At 43.1% G+C, this 13576-nt stretch overlaps 1 protein-coding gene across 8 annotated transcripts in view; it reads left to right on the plus strand.

The window, feature by feature from the left end:
- Window positions 1-13576, plus strand: part of LOC106579428 (fibroblast growth factor receptor 2) — a 125925-nt gene that overhangs the window by 51076 nt on the left and 61273 nt on the right. For all 8 annotated transcript variants that reach the window (XM_014159332.3, XM_014159331.3, XM_014159333.3 and 5 more), the window contains one exon: window positions 11468-11591. In XM_014159332.3, coding sequence (XP_014014807.1) covers window positions 11468-11591 — 124 coding nt within the window. The remainder of the gene's footprint in view (window positions 1-11467; window positions 11592-13576) is intronic.

Consider the following 13576-nt stretch of genomic DNA (forward strand, 5'->3'; position numbering starts at 1 on the left):
TTCTTGACACACTGCACCAATGTGTCTGAGGAAACACTGTACAACTGGTGACCGTGTCAGCGTGCATGCGCCCGGCCCCGCCACACGAGTCACTAGAGCGCGATGGGACAAGGACATCCCGGCCGTCTGCAACCGGGAGACCCATGAGGCGACGCACATTTGGCCCAGCGTCAGTCCCCTGCTGATTATAATACATTTAATAAAAGTATTGTATAAATGTCCTAAAGCAAAAATATACAGAAATAATACATTATCTGATGAAATTGCTTTTGAAAGCGCCATAAGACAGAGCTGTCCCCTCCTGTTTGCACTGGCAATTAAACCGCTTGCAGAAATAATTAGACAGGATCCAAACGTAGCAGGTATCAGTATTGGTAAACATCAATATGAACTAAACTTATTTGCAGATGATCTCCTGATATACTGTACCAGACCAATATGCCCCCTTTGCTAAAAATATTTTCAGAAAACTCTAAAATCTCAGCATATAACATTTATGTGAAAAAAGTAATAATGGCAATAGGAATAAGAAAAACTCACGATTTACAGCAATTCTTTAACCTCTGGACGGGCTCCGTCCCGTATGCGGGATCAACATCCAGAGAAAAATCCTATCGCCATTTTCTTTACAAAAATTTATTTTTTCAAATTTAGGACTATTGTATATCGTTTTATAGATACACCTCTCCTGAATCGAACCACGTTGTCCGATTTCAAAAAGGCTTTACAGCAAAAGCAAAACATTAGATTATGTTAGAGGAGTATATCGTAAAAGTAGCCACATAGCCATTTTCCGACCAACCACATGCATCACAAATAACAGCTAAATGCAGCACTAACCTTTGACAATCTTCATCAGATGACACTCCTAGGACATCATGTTACACAATACATGCATTCTTTTGTTCGATAAAGTTCATATTTATATATAAAAACAGCATTTTACATCGGCGCGTGACGTTGACTAACTATTTTCCCTCAAATGCATCCGGTGAAACAGCGCTACAATTTACTAAATTACTATTCGAAAACATTTTTAAAATGTAATATTGTCATTCTAAGATTTATAGATTAACATCTCTTGAAATCACCTGTAATGCCAGATTTAAAAATAACTTTACTGGGTAATCACACTTTGCGATAAAAGGGGATACGATACTCAGAAAAATAGGCTACCGTTACAGGTCAGCGCCATCTTGGAACAATCGCATATCAAAACTACTCTTCTATACTATTGTCAATAATCCCTTACCTTTGATTATCTTCATCAGAAGGCACTTCCAGGAATCCCAGGTCCACAACAAATGTATTTTCGTTCAAAAAAGTTAATCCTTTATGTCCCAATAGCTTGCTGTTGTTGAAGGCTGCTCCAAAAGTTCCGTCGGCCACGGGACTTCTCTCTCAACAAAATGCATATATTTTTTTTTAAGTTCGTTCAAACATGTCAAACGTTGTATAACATAAATCTTTAGGGCCTTTTTCAACCAGAGCACCAATAAGATTCAAGGGGGACGGTTGCATTGTCTTTCTAAACGTTTCGAAAGGGGAGGGTAGCCAGGGGCGCCGGCGTCATAATGGTGATGGCCCTCTCCATGTGACCACTTTCCACAGACTCATTCTGTCAGTTTTCACAGTAGAAGGCTCAAACCACTTTGTAAAGACTGGGGACATCTAGTGGAAGCAATAGGAAGTGCTCAATGAACCATAGCTCACGGTGTGATTTATAGGCAAAGTGATGAAGTTGAGTCCGCAATTCAGAATTCCACATCCTGTTACGATCTGTCTCAGGGTTTTGACTGCCATATGAGTTCTGTTATACTCACAGACACCATTCAAACAGTTTTAGAAACTTTAGGGTGTTTTCTATCCACAAGTATTAATTATATGCATATCCTAGCTTCTGAGTTTGAGTAAGAGGTCGTTTAAAATGGGCCCTAATTTTTTTCAAAAATCGCTGTAGCGCCCCCTATCCTAGGCGACCGTCAAGAGGTTAAATGGACCACAAAAAATATGAAATACTTATGATGCCTAGTAAGTGACAACAAATAACTTTATTCCATTACTCAACAATATAAAGGCAGATCTAATTAAATGAAATAATATTCCCATACATCTTACAGGTAGAATAAAACTATTTAGAATGGCATGGCTCCCAATGTTTTTGTATTCATTTTTTTACCCCACCGAAGACATTCTTTAAGAAAGGTATACTCAGTCATAACAGACTTTAAAAAAATCTGAGGGTGGTTTTAACCTTCCAGACTTGGAATTATATAAATTCGCTACCCAAGGCTTTTACTTGCGACATATAGTTAAATGCACTAAAGACGAACAATGGGTACAGTGGTTGCTCCACTAAAAGTTGTGCGATTATGCTGCGGGACTTGTAGGTAATTTGTGGTTTAGTACGGTACCCTGCGTCACCACTTCATTGCTCCAGACCAGCGCAAGGGGGAATTAGAGCACGGATTATGCTTTTGGGTCCTACTGTGTCTCTAACTGACAGTGAGTGGGCGACATAAACCTAAATAGAAATGGATAATTGTGCACAACTTCAGTATTACTTACTAAAACTGTTACGCTAAGGTTTTTATTCTTTTATTTTGTTATGATTATTTTGCTCTTTCTGTAGTTGTCATAGATGTCGTAAGAATTGGACCAGGGTGCAGCGGGAACGTGTATGCACATCTTCTTTATTAGATAAAAAGAAGGAAAACCAAACAAAACACGTATACAAACGCAACGAACGACACTAACAGACCTGTCAGGCGAACATACACTAAACAGGTGACAACTACCCACAAATCCCAATACAAAAACACCCCTATACATAGGACCTTCAATCAGAGGCAACGAGGAACAGCTGCCTCCAATTGAAGGTCCATCAAAACCCTAAACATATAACTAAAAGGACTAGAACATAGAAATAACTAACATAGAACATAAACCAACAAACCCCAGAACACATAAACCAAACACCCCTCTACCTAAAAACATAGCCCGAACCACATAAAACAAACACCCCCTGCTACGTCCTGACCAAACTACAATAACAAATAACCCCTTTACTGGTCAGGACGTGACAGTAGTACTGTAGGCCACTCCCGACCGGTCATGTTATACAGCGCCTGAATGGTCTAAGACACTGCATAGCAGTGCAAGCTGTGTTGCTACAGATACTGGTTCAATACCTGTGCCGGCCTTGACCGGGAGACCCATGAGATGACTGTAGTTTTTTGGTTTAAATAAATAATTCTAAATAGCAAACTGGCTTTATTTACAAATTAATAACAATGTCTCACCCCATGTTCAAGAATGGCCTTTCTCACAAATTTGACGTTATTTGAAAACAAAATCATCTCCAAAATTCAATTTATTTTAAACAAGGTGATTATTATTAATTTAGAATGATACAAAAGCCCGCTTTGGGTATTCTCACAGATATACAGTTCCTTGCGAAAGTATTCGGCCCCCTTGAACTTTGACCTTTTGCCACATTTCAGGCTTCAAACATAAAGATATAAAACTGTAATTTTTTGGGAAGAATCAACAACAAGTGGGACACAATTATGAAGTGGAACGAAATTTATTGGATATTTCAAACTTTAACAAATAAAAAACTGAAAAATTGGGCGTGCAAAATTATTCAGCCCCTTTACTTTCAGTGCAGCAAACTCTCTCCAGAAGTTCAGTGAGGATCTCTGAATGTTCCAATGTTGACCTAAATGACTAATGATGATAAATAGAATCCACCTGTGTGTAATCAAGTCTCCGTATAAATGCACCTGCTCTGTGATAGTCTCAGAGGTCCGTTTAAAGCGCAGAGAGCATCATGAAGAACAAGGAACACACCAGGCAGGTACGAGATACTGTTGTGGAGAAGTTTAAAGCTGGATTTGGATACAAAAAGATTTCCCAAGCTTTAAACATCCCAAGGAGCACTGTGCAAGCGATAATATTGAAATGGAAGGAGTATCAGACCACTGCAAATCTACGAAGACCCGGCCGTCCCTCTAAACTTTCAGCTCATACAAGGAGAAGACTGATCAGAGATGCAGCCAAGAGGCCCATGATCACTCTGGATGAACTGCAGAGATCTACAGCTGAGGTGGGAGACTCTGTCCATAGGACAACAATCAGTCGTATACTGCACAAATCTGGCCTTTATGGAAGAGTGGCAAGAAGAAAGCCATTTCTTAAAGATATCCATAAAAAGTGTCGTTTAAAGTTTGCCACTAGCCACCTGGGAGACACACCAAACATGTGTAAGAAGGTGCTCTGGTCAGATGAAACCAAAATCGAACTTTTTGGCAACAATGCAAAACGTTATGTTTGGCGTAAAAGCAACACAGCTCATCACCCTGAACACACCATCCCCACTGTCAAACATGGTGGTGGCAGCATCATGGTTTGGGCCTGCTTTTCTTCAGCAGGGGCAGGGAAGATGGTTAAATTGATGGGAAGATGGATAGAGCCAAATACAGGACCATTCTGGAAGAAAACCTGATGGAGTCTGCAAAAGACCTGAGACTGGGACGGAGATTTGTCTTCCAACAAGACAATGATCCAAAACATAAAGCAAAATCTACAATGGAATGGTTCACAAATAAACATATCCAGGTGTTAGAATGGCCAAGTCAAAGTCCAGACCTGAATCCAATCGAGAATCTGTGGAAAGAACTGAAAACTGCTGTTCACAAACGCTCTCCATCCAACCTCACTGAGCTCGAGCTGTTTTGCAAGGAGGAATTGGTAAAAATTTCAGTCTCTCGATGTGCAAAACTGATAGAGACATACCCCAAGCGACTTACAGCTGTAATCGCAGCAAAAGGTGGCGCTACAAAGTATTAACTTAAGGGGGCTGAATAATTTTGCACGCTCAATTTCAGTTTTTTATTTGTTAAAAAAGTTTGAAATATCCAATAAATTTCGTTCCACTTCATGATTGTGTCCCACTTGTTGTTGATTCTTCACAAAAAAGTACAGTTTTATATCTTTATGTTTGAAGCCTGAAATGTGGCAAAAGGTTGAAATGTTCAAGGGGGCCGAATACTTTCGCAAGGCACTGTATTATTAACCCTGTTATTAGCAGGACGATATACACTGCTCAAAAAAATAAAGGGAACACTTAAACAACACAATGTAACTCCAAGTCAATCACACTTCTGTGAAATCAAACTGTCCACTTAGGAAGCAACACTGATTGACAATAAATTTCACATGCTGTTGTGCAAATGGAATAGACAACAGGTGGAAATTATAGGCAATAAGCAAGACACCCCCAATAAAGGAGTGGTTCTGCAGGTGCGGACCACAGACCACTTCTCAGTTCCTATGCTTCCTGGCTGATGTTTTGGTCACTTTTGAATGCTGGCGGGTTTTCACTCTAGTGGTAGCATGAGACGGAGTCTACAACCCACACAAGTGGCTCAGGTAGTGCAGCTCATCCAGGACGGCACATCAATGCGAGCTGTGGCAAGAAGGTTTGCTGTGTCTGTCAGCGTAGTGTCCAGAGCATGGAGGCGCTACCAGGAGACAGGCCAGTACATCAGGAGACGTGGAGGAGGCCGTAGGAGGGCAACAACCCAGCAGCAGGACCGCTACCTCCGCCTTTGTGCAAGGAGGAGCAGGAGGAGCACTGCCAGAGCCCTGCAAAATGACCTCCAGCAGGCCACAAATGTGCATGTGTCTGCTCAAACGGTCAGAAACAGACTCCATGAGGGTGGTATGAGGGCCCGACGTCCACAGGTGGGGGTTGTGCTTACAGCCCAACACCGTGCAGGACGTTTGGCATTTGCCAGAGAACACCAAGATTGGCAAATTCGCCACTGACGCCCTGTGCTCTTCACAGATGAAAGCAGGTTCACACTGAGCACGTGACAGACGTGACAGAGTCTGGAGACGCCGTGGAGAACGTTCTGCTGCCTGCAACATCCACCAGCATGACCGGTTTGGCGGTGGGTCAGTCATGGTGTGGGGTGGCATTTCTTTGGGGGGCCGCACAGCCCTCCATGTGCTCGCCAGAGGTAGCCTGACTGCCATTAGGTACCGAGATGAGATCCTCAGACCCCTTGTGAGACCATATGCTGGTGCGGTTGGCCCTGGGTTCCTCCTAATGCAAGACAATGCTAGACCTCATGTGGCTGGAGTGTGTCAGCAGTTCCTGCAAGAGGAAGGCATTGATTCTATGGACTGGCCCGCCCGTTCCCCAGACCTGAATCCAATTGAGCACATCTGGGACATCATGTCTCGCTCCATCCACCTACGCCACGTTGCACCACAGACTGTCCAGGAGTTGGCGGATGCTTTAGTCCAGGTCTGGGAGGAGATCCCTCAGGAGACCATCTGTCACCTCATCAGGAGCATGCCTAGGCGTTGTAGGGAGGTCATACAGGCACGTGGAGGCCACACACACTACTGAGCCTCATTTTGACTTGTTTTAAGGACATTACATCAAAGTTGGATCAGCCTGTAGTGTGGTTTTCCACTTTAATTTTGAGTTTGACTCCAAATCCAGACATCCATGGGTTGATAAATTGGATTTCCATTGATTATTTTTGTGTGATTTTGTTGTCAGCACATTCAACTATGTAAAGAAAAAAGTATTTAATAAGATTATTTCTTTCATTCAGATCTAGGATGTGTTGTTTAAGTGTTCCCTTTATTTTTTTGAGCAGTATATATTTTTCCAGCTGTATCCACTGAAAGCGCGCAAGGTTCAAGGCACGAGGGCAGGGGGCACAGGATGGGCTGCAGAGCCGCGAACAGAAGACCGACCTAGCCCATGGGGAAGGGAGGAGAAGGAGGGAGGGTGGACCCCCACCCCTCCACACTGGCAACACTTTAAGGGGCATTGGACTAGAAATGGAGCTGACTAGGGAAACATTCCCGCTGTTCTGTTCTTAGTGCCAGTCTGCACGTTCAAACTAAAACAATGTAACGAATAATGGCATCTTTATGCTTTTGTTAATAAAAATAATGATAAAAATGCTCTTTCAAAATCCTGTTTATTTAGTTATCGATCCATAACGAATTACTATGGGAATAAATATCACTGAATTACAGAAATATCCTCCAATCCTCTATATTTCATTATTGGGGGAGAGTCACGTTGTATTTTTCAATATACTGTAGGCGACTTGAGTCTCATTAGTGTTGAGTAATGTGCTGTTAAAAGTAGTGTAGTTCTTATTTATTTAAAGAGCAAATTGAAGTTAGAAGCAATAGCCTACAACTATTTTCGCAATTCGTTCCAGTTTGGGCAGCGGAGAACTGGAAGGAAAGGTGGCCAAAGGGGGTGTTGGCTTTGAGGATGACTAGGGAAATATACCTGCTGGAGCGCGTGCTACGGGTGGGTGTTGCTATGGTGACCAGTGAGCTAAGATAAGGCGGAGCTTTACCTAGCAAAGACTTATAGATGACCTGGAGCCAGTGGGTTTGGCGACGAATATATAGCGAGGACCAGCCAACGAGAGCATACAGGTCGCAGTGGTGGGTAGTATATGGGGCTTTGGTGACAAAACGGATGGCACTGTGATAAGACTGCATCCAATTTGCTGAGTAGAGTGTTGGAGGCTATTTTGTAAATGACATCGCCGAAGTCAAGGATCGGTAGTATAGTCAGTTTTACGAGGGTATGTTTGGCAGCATGAGTGAATGAGGCTTTGTTGCGAAATAGGAAGCCGATTCTAGATTTAATTTTGGATTGGAGATGCTTAATATGAGTCTGGAAGGAGAGTTTACAGTCTAGCCAGACACTTACAGTGAGGGGAAAAAAGTATTTGATCCCCTGCTGATTTTGTACGTTTGCCCACTGACAAAGAAATGATCAGTCTATAATTTTAATGGTAGGTTTATTTGAACAGTGAGAGACAGAATAACAACAACAAAATCCAGAAAAACGCATGTCAAAAATGTTATAAATTGATTTGCATTTTAATGAGAGAAATAAGTATTTGACCCCCTCTCAATCAGAAAGATTTCTGGCTCCCAGGTGTCTTTTATACAGGTAACGAGCTGAGATTAGGAGCACACTCTTAAAGGGAGTGCTCCTAATCTCAGTTTGTTACCTGTATAAAAGACACCTGTCACAGAAGCAATCAATCAGATTCCAAACTCTCCACCATGGCCAAGACCAAAGAGCTCTCCAAGGATGTCAGGGACAGGATTGTAGACCTACACAAGGCTGGAATGGGCTACAAGACCATCGCCAAGCAGCTTGGTGAGAAGGTGACAACAGTTGGTGCGATTATTCGCAAATGGAAAAAACACAAAAGAACTGTCAATCTCCCTCGGCCTGGGGCTCCATGCAAGATCTCACCTCGTGGAGTTGCAATGATCATGAGAACGGTGAGGAATCAGCCCAGAACTACACGGGAGAATTTTGTAAATGATCTCAAGGCAGCTGGGACCATAGTCACCAAGAAAACAATTATTAACACACTACGCCGTGAAGGACTGAAATCCTGCAGCGCCCGCAAGGTCCCCCTGCTCAAGAAAGCACATATACATGCCCGTCTGAAGTTTGCCAATGAACATCTGAATGATTCAGAGGACAACTGGGTGAAAGTGTTGTGGTCAGATGAGACCAAAATGGAGCTCTTTGGCATCAACTCAACTCGCCGTGTTTAGAGGAGGAGGAATGCTGCCTATGACCCCAAGAACACCATCCCCACCATCAGACATGGAGGTGGAAACATTATGCTTTGGGGGTGTTTTCTGCTAAGGGGACAGGACAACTTCACCGCATCAAAGGGACGATGGACGGGGCCATGTACCGTCAAATCTTGGGCGAGAACCTCCTTCCCTCAGTCAGGGCATTGAAAAATGGGTCGTGGATGGGTATTCCAGCATGACAATGACCCAAAACACACGGCCAAGGCAACAAAGGAGTGGCTCAAGAAGAAGCACATTAAGGTCCTGGAATGGCCTAGCCAGTCTCCAGACCTTAATCCCTTAGAAAATCTGTGGAGGGAGCTGAAGGTTCGAGTTGCCAAACGTCAGCCTCAAATCCTTAATGACTTGGAGAAGATCTGCAAAGAGGAGTGGGACAAAATCCCTCCTGAGATGTGTGCAAACCTGGTGGCCAACTTCAAGAATCGTCTGACCTCTGATTGCCAACAAGGGTTTTGCCACCAAGTACTAAGTCATGTTTTGCAGAGGAGTCAAAGACTTATTGCCCTCGTTAAAATGCAAATCATTTTATAACATTTTTGACATGCGTTTTTCTGGATTTTTGTTGTTGTTATTCTGTCTCTCACTGCTCAAATAAACCCACCATTAAAATTATAGACTGATAATTTCTTTGTCAGTGGGCAAACGTACAAAATCAGCAGGGGATCAAATACTGTTTTCCCTCACTGTAGGTATTTATAGTTGTTCACACATTCTAAGTCAGAACCGTCTAAAATAGTGATGCTAGTCTGGCGGGCGGGGACGGGCAGCAATCGGTTGAAGAGCATGCATTTCGTTTTACTAGCATTTAAGAGCAGTTGGAGGCCACGGAAGGAGTGTTGTATGGCATTGAAGCTCGTTTGGAGGTTTGTTAACACAGTGTCCAAGAAGGGCCAGATGTATACAGAATGGTATCATCTGCGTAGAGGTGGATCAAATAATCACCTGCAGCAAGAGCGACATTGATATATACAGGGAAGAGAGTCGGTTCACCTTCCAACAGGATAACGACCCTTAGCAGACTGCCAAGACAACACAGGGGTGGCTTCGGGACAAGTCTCTGAATGTCCTTGAGTGGTCCAGCCAGAGCCTGGACTTGAACCCGATCAAACATCTCTGGAGAGACCTGAAAATAGCTGTGCAGCGACTCTCCCCATCCAACCTGACAGAGCTTGAGATGATCTGCAGAGAAGAATGGGAGAAACTCACCAAATACAGGTGTGCCAAGCTTGTAGCGTCATACCCAATAAGACTCGAGGATGTAATTGCTGCCAAAGGTGCTACAACAAAGTACTGAGTAAAGGGTCTGAATACTTATGTAAATGTGATATATATATATATATATAGTGGCAAACCTCTTCAAGGTTAGGAGCATTTGTCACAAATTAAGTGTGAAACTGTCACCAAAGTCAGCCCAGAATGAAAGTTCTTTCAAACATGACAGTACCTGTGTGTTTGTTTCGCTGTCCTGGTCCACCCAGGCCGCAGGTAAGGTCAAGGATTGCAGGGTTCGGTACACAAATCTGGTTCTCGGTAGGTCCAGGTCTAAACACCAACAGGTAAGTCCAAAACAGTCCAGCTCGTACACGGTAAATCCAGCCAATGTAGATTGTCTCCTTCTCTATGGTTCATAGATCCTTCCCGCCCTCTCTCTCTCTTCCTGGTTTTTCTTGACCTTTTATCTGTGGGTCGGCTCCACCTTCTGAGGGTTCCCCTTGCTTCTGGGAATTGTAGTTTTGGCAGTCGGCCATTTTGTGATCTGTAGTTCTGATCGGGTGGCCATTTTAGTGATCGGGCAGAGGCCGTTTATTAGTTCTGCTCTCACATATCTGCCATTTATCACTCGACCCCCTTCTTTGCCACAATATATATATATACATTTGCACACATTTCTATAAACCTGTTTTTGTTTTGTTTTTATGGGGTATTGTTTGTAGATTGATGAAGAAAGAAAACAATTTAATACATTTTAGAATAAGGTTGTAACGTAACAAAATGTGGAAAAGTCAAGGGGTCTGATTGCTTTCCGAAAGCACTGTATATAAAAATACTTCAGCTGAATAAGATAATACAATTGGGGAATCATCCAATCTATCGAAATCAAATCAAATGTTTTTTAAAGTGCAATTAAAAGTCACATTACACTTTACAGTGATGGATTCATTTGCAAGTTATCTAGTGTGTTTGGATGTAATAGGGAAGGAAACAGTGACACATGTAGTTAATGGGTGATAGTTTACGAGGAAACACAGCCATCTCTTCATGGGAAGTTCCGGAGAATGTTTCCCCTTGGCTTTAATTCTGTAGAAAGTCTCATTCTAATAAACACGGTATTCAGTAGAACTCTCTCTCCTCACTGTCTTTAGTGACAGTTCTGTAAACACACACACTCCACTTGACTTGCCCATGCAAAACAAGTGCCCTAAAATAAAAGAGAATATCTAGTGTTTTCTCACTAAGTAGTAAAAAGTAGAATATTTAGAATCTACAGGGTTTTCACTCGTGTTCTAAGGAGTAGAGGTGGTAAGTAGTAGCTTAGGGAGAGCACTCCACCCCACAGTCTCAGCAAAACAGTGAAATTCCTTGGGTGGGGGTAGCAGCTCACCTTAGGACCAGTCTGTCACTCCCCGTAATATTGTTTTTCACCATGATGCGCTCGTGAGAATAGACCTGACCGCCCGTCACTCACTGAGCCCCCTCACTTACGCTCTCTGGCCTTCCATCAATCTGCAGTTTGCATTGGTTTGGATGTTCCTGTGTGAGATTCACATTAATGGGTTGTTTTCCCTTTCAGGTGCGTCACCAGCACTGGACCCTGATCATGGAGAGTGTGGTGCCATCCGACAAGGGCAACTACACCTGCCTGGTGGAGAACGCATATGGCACCATCAACCACACCTACACCCTGGATGTAGTGGGTGAGTACAGCACTGGGCCTGCCTGGGAGTGAGGGAGGGATGGGGGGTTAATAATAACATCTGCGAAAAGTAGGGGTCAGAACCAGGTTAGGCCATTTGCCGGTGTCCCTGGAGCATTTGGGGTGACGTGCCTTGCTCAAGGGCACAGCGGCATTTGAACCAGCAACTTTTCAGGTACTGGCCTAATGGTCTAACCTTGAGGCTACCTGCCGCCTCCAACTAAACATTACTTGTTTGGGCCAGCATTAGGGGATTCTCACAGAGGGTGTTGGGGACAGGGTGGGGTTGAGGATTATTGCTGTCTGTTTGATCCCCAGGTGCATGCTACTACACTGTATGTAAGTACAGAGAGGGAATGCTGCCTAGGTGTGCCAGGTCTGTTTCTATGGGCAGGATTGATGCATGTACAGTATGTAGGCAGGGCCCTGGCCAAATAAAAAATCTAATTTGTTTTGTCAAATGCGCCGAATACAACAGGTATTTCACCTTAGCGTGAAATGCTTACTTACAAGCCCTTAACCAACAATGCTCCTGTTCCGCTTGCCGTGCCGTAGCAGAGAGAACAGTCTATGACTTGGGTGACTGCAGTCTTTGAAATTGTTTGCTCCTTAGTCGCAATAGTTTGATTCACACCAAGACAAGCCAAACTGTACTGTGCTTGCCTGGTTACGCATCAGCCGCATTTTTTGGAAACTCGCGGGAAAAGACATTGTGAAAATAAAATATCCAGGCCAGCCAAGTACTATTCGGGTTGGCCCAACACTGTGAATCCGGCAAAAGTCGGCTGGACATAAGGGGCCAGGGATGTGACTGTTAGAGGAGTTGGAGAGGGACGGTGGGAGTACATGCTGCTGAGCCTCTCTCGGGGAACAAACAGAACCAATGTGGTCAGCAGCAATGTTACCTCAAATGTTTTGGGGCACTGAGCAAATTTCTGGCCTTCTTGAACATTGTTAAAATTCTGTGCAACCTTCAGCTCACGTTTACTGTGAACACTGAGGCTGTACCCACTTTAAATTTCAGTTTTAACAGTGGGCAAGTAGGTTACTGTGGCTCCATCAAAAACAATGGATAAAATGCATCCCATAACATTTTAACATGGAAATAGTTGTTCTATCATTCAGCCTTCAGTAGCAGCCAATGTGTGATGTTCAATGTTGACCTATATTCCATGAGACTTTTGAAAAAAACATTCAGAGCTTGACATTAAACTGTTAATCCACTTGTCCTTCAGACAAGGTGACTGAAAATGTTGTGTTGTTTGATACAAAAACCACTTAACAAAATAAAATGCATTATTGTTCGCCTTCCATTATTACAGAGAATTAATGCTACCCTCTGCCTATTGGCTACTTAGCTTATTAAAGCCTGTCTCAAAATACAACACTGCCCCTTTAAGACAAACAAAATGCTCTTTACCTGACTTGCTTTGTGCTCTTGTAGGAAGCAATCACTTCCCTATTGCTGACTGCAAATTATCTATAACTGGGCTCACTAACTAGCAAAGGATATTAACGAAATGTGCACACGTGGCTACATAAAGCTCTCGGTTTGATCTCAAAACAAGCGCATCTACTCACGACTGCTCATGCTGTAGAACAGTCCAGTTCGAAGTGAAGAACACAGATCCATATATGGCAATGGTCTATGTGATATAGTCCTACTGCAGCTCTGATTGGTTATGTCAATGCAATAAAATCCTACTCCAATGCGTTCTGCCTACAACCAAATCTCTTGCATAGTTAGTTTTGCATACTGTCTTTCATAGTTTGTTTTGTTGTGGTATGTTGCATTGAAAGTGGCTAATATTGTCACAGTAAAGGGACACGCTGATAGTGTTAAATAACAGGGAAAATTCTACAAAGTTGAGTGAAGTTCATTCTCATTGAGTGAAGTTCATTCTCGCATGTGCGCAGCTTAGAGGGAACGTTGGTCAGCAGTATTACAAGGGGACACAGCAAGTTCAAACATAACTCACTCAACCC

The sequence above is a fragment of the Salmo salar genome, chromosome 19, assembly GCF_965601325.2.
Source record: "Salmo salar chromosome 19, fSalSal1, whole genome shotgun sequence".
In the NCBI taxonomy this organism is placed as follows: domain Eukaryota; kingdom Metazoa; phylum Chordata; class Actinopteri; order Salmoniformes; family Salmonidae; genus Salmo; species Salmo salar.